General features: G+C 36.9%; 1 protein-coding gene across 2 annotated transcripts in view; it reads right to left on the bottom strand.

The window, feature by feature from the left end:
- The window catches only part of thada (THADA armadillo repeat containing), a 96,810-nt gene extending 95,532 nt beyond the window's left edge, over positions 1-1,278 (bottom strand). The window contains exons 1-4 of one of the 2 annotated variants that reach the window (XM_062430614.1): positions 1,247-1,278; positions 518-599; positions 291-400; positions 42-172 (exon numbers count right to left, since the gene is read on the bottom strand). In XM_062430614.1, coding sequence (XP_062286598.1) covers positions 42-172; positions 291-400; positions 518-590 — 314 coding nt within the window. In that variant the 5' untranslated portion in view covers positions 591-599; positions 1,247-1,278. Of the gene's footprint in view, positions 1-41; positions 173-290; positions 401-517; positions 600-1,042; positions 1,055-1,246 lie in introns of those variants that run through there. The other variant, XM_062430615.1, reaches the window with a different exon arrangement.
- Between the last annotated feature and the right edge of the window lie 5,392 nt (positions 1,279-6,670).

Raw genomic sequence — 6,670 nt, forward strand, 5'->3', positions numbered from 1 at the left:
CACATATTGTCCTTCCTGTTTAAGAATACTCAGCTGTGTACCTGGCGATGGCCCGTCGTAGAGGGTTCTTGGACTGCAGGGAGGTGTAGACCAGAGCCAGGGTGTGTAAACAGTTCTGTAACAGAGCTCCATCAGGCTGCTCTTCAGTCAGTTCCCCCAGCTGGGACCCTGCCTGTATGAATAGTATGAACACAACACACACATTGTTAATACACTGTACAGCAACACTTCATATTTTGCTTAGTACTAATATTATTTTTATTATGCCTTAACTTGCTCTTCAAACTAACCTTTTTAACCAGCTGGATCTGCTGCACTGGCTCTGTCAGCTCCAAACAGGACTGAAGGGTCCGGGCCACCAGCTTGACTCCATCTTCTTCTCCATCCACAGAGAGGGACGCTAAGAAAGACCAAGACACACAAATACACACATATCATGTAGTGCAAAGTACACACACCTGTGCACACATAGAGGATCTGCATGTCAATAACCACATCATGACCGACGGAGGCTTACCTATCAGCTTGTGCAGATTCTCCTCGTCCAAAACAACAGCCTCTACTTTGGCTGTCTTCTTCTTCACCACCATGATTCTGCCCTGAAAGAGGGTAATCAACAGTTAAAAGTTATTTCCGTGACTGCAAGTGTTAATATGAGAGCAATATTTATTTATTCAAGGTGGCTGAGTGAGAAGAGACAGCAGTTACAGACAGCATATTAAAGTAGAAATTCAGTCCTTCACCTTCACCATCTCCCTCACATACACACACACACACACACACACACACACACACACACACACACACACATACATACATATACATATATATACACACACACACAAATATATATATATATACACACACACACACACATATATATATATACACACACATATATAGATATTTATATATATAAACACATACATACACATATATACACTAACACACTTATACATATATACATATACACATATACACACACACACACACACACACACAATAAACATTAATACACACACTCCTATCTCTCTATTCTTACTCCATTATTCGCTTCTACTTGGCTTTCACTCAAGTCCTCCTGCTAGCATCTCTTAACAACTGCTAGCTCTATAGCACTGACTCTACGTACCAAACTGTAAAGCCGAGACAGATACCATAAACGACGTTACTAAAATAATAATAATGTGCTTAAAAAGAGTGGAGGAGAAGCAAAAGTGTAAAGGTATATTGTGACAACATTCACCTCAGTCCAGCATGTGGTTTCTCTGAGCTTCTTCTTCAGCTGGTAACTGTAACTTCTTTTTCTTGGGTTTAATTGCAGATTACAGGTAAATGGCGCCAACTACTGTATTGGAGTGTAACGTCATGACTTCAAACAACAAAAACTATATATGTTTTAACTACTTTTGCTAAAACTACTAATGTCAATGTCAATGTTGTAATTTATATATTCAGGATAATATTAGGTATAGTACAGTGAAATATAAGACTATAGTACTTTTCTGATAGTATATTGTTTCCTATACTTCTGAGATTAAAATACATATCACTAAGATACATCTCTGTGATGTTGCAAATATACTTGTACACAATTGTTCATTGATAACATCCACATAGCAGCAGCCTGTTCTCTGTGCTGCCCTCAGGTAGAAGGTACATGAGTCTCAAAACACACACCAGCAAACTGAGGAACTATATAAATAAATAACACACACACACACACAAGACACGCAAATATCAATTAAAACACAGAGCATGCAATTTAACCTCAGTGCAATAATCTGACCAGTGATTGTGCCAATTAGGGCCCGACCGATACTGGAATTTAGGGGCTGATGCCGATACAGATATTAGCCCTTTCATGCATGAATTATGATAACCTCAGTCAGGATTTTATCTCCTAATTTTTTTCATTTCTCTTTAGGCATGAAACAAAATATTTGAACTTCATTTTGTCTTGTCACCAAATGATATACTATTACATTATAATAACATAAATCAACTGATCTACAACCAAAAACATTACTGCAGGTTTAGTGGTAGTGTATGGGATGACGCACTAGTGTCCACTGTGATGGCTGAAGTGTAACTATGCCATCAAAATCCTTTCATACATAAGAAAACAGCTTTTGAATAGCTGTCCACTGCAGTGACCACTATACGCGAAAGGGTAAGGGAGCTAAAAAATTTCTGATATCGATATATCAGCTAATCAACGTTATATGTACAGAATATATACAGAAACACACTGTTTTTTTGCAGTGTTACTGCATACATTGTGACAAAGATATGTAATGGATATTGATATATTACAATTTAACAATAAACGTTATAATATAAAATTACATAATTGCTCTTAAACAGTAAAAACACCACTGGGAATTTAATAATTATAGTTACCTATGAATAAAAAACACAGAACAAAAAAACATGCATATATTAAACTAAAAAGGATCAAATATACATACAATGCTGCTTATATAACTTTAAAAAATGTAAAAAATATTGGCACATATCGGACAACATATTCGTCGATACCAATATATCTGTGATAGGTCAATATCAGCTGATAATATCGGCCAACCAATATATCGGTCCGGCTCTAATGCAAATTTTTGTGCCTTGATTCTGTCTTTTTATTTATATCCTATATTTATTATACAGAATGACCACTGCTCTGCTCTGCTGCTTGCCGGCTAAATCGTTGCCAAGGTATAGGTAGGAATAATTCCAAACTGGCAGAAAAGTTTTTCACTTTTCATTTATCAGATCTTTCAGACCTTCATCAGAGCATATGTCATAGAGATGTATGCTCAGAATAAGCTCAAAATAAGTGAAACACTGCATCAAAGTGTGTGGAAATCTTTTGTATCTATTTTTTTTAATATTAGTTATCTTTTTAAATATTATTATTAACAGTTTTTTCTGTAATACAGCTTCCCAGCCAAAGTATTTCACATGACTGTACTTATATAACCGGAGTGACAATCATCATAAAACATCTTACATCTTCAATCTTGTATATTTTTATAGTTTGAAGCCAAATTTATACATCTTTCCTTTTTTGTTCTGGTAACTTTGACACACCAATAAAAACACGCTGCTCGGTGAAACGTCACTTCCGATAAATAGTAGCTCGTCCTCGGTCTTTCCATAAAATAGCGCTCCGGCTTCTGATTGGCGGAGAGAGCCCGTCAATCAAGGACAGAACGCGTCCTTCTTGAGCGCAGGGAAACGCCTTCCTGATACGTGATTGGACGCCTTTCACGAAACCACACCGTCTCTCCAACCCGCTCCCAACTTCTGCCTGAAAGCTGAAATGAAAACCTCTGGGAAAGACACAAATTCATCATTTTTACTCATGAATTAGGACCCCCCCCGCCCTCCCCCTCAGGAATAATAAGAAATATACAGACGCTGGAGTCGACATGGCGTGAAGTCTCGTGCGTAGTGTCGCTTCATCAAATATTTTAAAGGGTAAGCACAAAAACTTTGATGGAAATGTGTCTGTAACTGACGCTGTTTGACCTTTTTATAGTATGAATCATTTCAACGTTGTTTTTTTATATTTATCATTTATCACTTGGTAGATATTTGGTGTGGATAATGATGTGAAATTGATGAATGAGCAGAGACTAGTGTGGATATTGGGTGTTGTAGTCTGTCATAAAAACTACAGCGCATAAATTGACTGTTTTAAAGCAAACAAAGTAGCTAGTGTTGTTCATGTGTTGTGGTACCAGCTGCTGTTATAGTCAACTGTTTAATATTTATGTCGGTCTGAAATGAATAGCCTAACAGAAATAACCAGCTCATAATAAATATACAAGTTCATCATATACACATATACATAGGCTACAGTACCAGTCAAAAGTTTGGACACACTTTCTCATTCACATCAGTGAGAAAGTGTGTCCAAACTTTTGACTGGTACTGTACATAGACACATAAAAATGGAGACATATAGTTAAATATCACCGTTGAAAACAACGTAATAACACAACTTTAAACGATGTCTGCAGATACTACAGCTTATAATGCCTTTAACTACTTCATATATGAGCTGAAAGGGTTAAACAAACAAAAACAAAACAACAAATCACAACAAAATGTGTTTTTGTAATGTCAAACTCTGTGGCAATTTTAGACCCTTTTTGTGTACATTTGATCTAAGCAGCCCTAAAAATAAGTAAATTATGATTGTATTTTTTCCCTAAAAAATATTTTATACAACTTTAATTATTTTGCGAGCCTGTCTGTTAGAAATGGGACAAAAACTTATGCTACAGGTTCAAATGGTTTCATTTTAACAGGTTTAATGTACTTTGGATAGTTGTCTTTCCCTCAGGGGTCCTCTCTGTAGAAATCTGATTTATTTTGAACCATCATTATTATACATTATAGTAGACCACTCTACTATGTTTTGATGTCATTTACGTTATCCAGTGAAATGAGTAATTTAGCAGGGTGTTTGAATACTTGCAGGTCATTGTATGTCAAATTGTCATTAGGAGCTGAGCCCCCAAATAAAGGTCTGATCCTAGAATCTCCCCTGCCTTAAACGATGTCTGCAGATACTACAGCTTATAATGCCTTTAACTACTTCATATATGAGCTGAAAAGGATAAACAAACAAAAACAAAACAAAAAAAATGTGTTTTTATAATGTCATACTGAAATATTATGTGACAACTAAAACATATACGCCATAAACTCACTTGAAGGTACCACAGACCACCGTATAGCTTAGCCAGCTAGCTCACTTTTTAAGTTTTTAAGTCTGTCGGAATAGTTTAAATATATATATAGAGTAATTATTTTCCTTTAAAAAAACATCATATTAATATTAATATTCAGTGTGCTTTGTTCCGGTCATTTTACATTCATGACATCTCATTTTACAGTAATAAGTGCGTTATCTCCACACACTACGTCTTCATATAAACATGAATGGTGACTCATGGGGCTCTCACGGATGTTAACGGCTCACTACATCACCGATTCCAAACCAGCACACCGGGAAGCACTCAGACAGCACATTCATTCACTCCCTGTGCGCTGACACTGACTTTACTCAACAGGAAGTGAGAAAGAAAAAGAGAGAGAGAGAGGGGGGATAGAGAGAAAGAGACAAAAAGAAAAAAAACAAGAGTCAGGGGTTAAATGGACTTTCGTGTTTTCCACTAGCCACATCCTTTCATCATCACTGTGGAATGAAGGAATAGATGAGTGTGCAGAAACATTTTCATCTGACCTCCATTATAGGAAATTGACCAATATTCTCATATGAGCTTGTTTAGATTTAGGCCAGATTTATTTACTAGTAAATTCAAGTGAATTAAGCTCTCAGATGAGTCAAGGGAAGGCTACTATTGCAGCAATACTCTCAATAAGGTCACTTTTTGTATTTGGGCAAATAAATAAGTAAGTTTAAATTACAGCATATTTAAAATGATATTAGGTGTTTTAAATGTAAAGAGTTGGCTGAATATCACTGTGTCAGAGTAAGAGTTAACATTTTAGACTCTCTCATACAAAAGCAAATGATTTCATATTTGTATGCCTCTGCAATAAGTCCTATTAAACTCTTTGCCCTCAGTTATTTATGTTGTTTTGTTATGCGGAGTGAGAGCTCCTTTTTTTCTTCTTCTTTCTTGCCTCTCGTCAGCTTCGACCGCAGCAAACAAGCAACAGAAATAAGTGGAGACCGGTTTTATGGCTTTCCTCCACATATGTTTGCAGTCTCTTTGTGAAGAGGCCAGGCGGAGTAATGAGAGGTTATTACTTTGGAAGAGAAAGAGCGGCTAGTCTCCTCCGTCAGAGATCCTCATCGCTCTCTCTCTCTCGCTCTCTCATCTCCTCTCTCTTTCTCTGTGTGTGTGTGTGTGTGTGTGTGTTTTCCACCTGTTTTCCAATGATAGCGCTGGAAAATGTGATGCAAGTCCATCAAGTGGAGTCGAAAGTGTTTTTGGAGCGACGTGGTATTGTTTTGTTTTGTTTTTTACTGTTGGCTAAAGCCATACGCCCCCTGCCCACACACTGGTCCAGCAGGGCTCAACCTCTGGAAAATTTCAGGTGTTGGCCGGTGGCTAAAAACATCTGCAACAACAGCAACAATAGCAGCAGCAAACCCTCTGCCTGTCTGCTTTTTGGATACTTTATCAGACATTTTATAGCCTTTCAACAAGAATAAACACACTTATTGGTGACCGCTCTCCATCATATATACAGTACATACTCTAATACATTCATTATTAAGGGTTTAAATGCCATTGCAGACCTGGGGTTTGAACCGTTAAATATCTGCCATTTGTATCTTCCTTTGAAAACACATGTTGGTCATACAGACAATATATCAGCCTGAATCCCACCCAGCTTCAAGGACTGTTGTCTGTAGCTGGCCTTGACCTTTCACCTCACTGCGGAGGAGGAAATTAAAGGCAATTCCCCCCACAGGAAACGTACTGTATTTGAGATTTCAGGCTTTTAGTTCGTTGCGACTGCTTTCAATTCAATCCAAATTTTATTTTATAGTCTTATTCTATTTTATGTCCAATTTTACAATTTAAATTGTATTTAAAAGTACTTTTATTTTGGCATGTGTTGCTTTTACATCCTGTCTTGATGCCTTTTATGTTATATATTATATATAAAGCATATGAATTGG

This window comes from Scomber scombrus, chromosome 12 (genome assembly GCF_963691925.1).
Source record: "Scomber scombrus chromosome 12, fScoSco1.1, whole genome shotgun sequence".
NCBI classification, from domain to species: domain Eukaryota; kingdom Metazoa; phylum Chordata; class Actinopteri; order Scombriformes; family Scombridae; genus Scomber; species Scomber scombrus.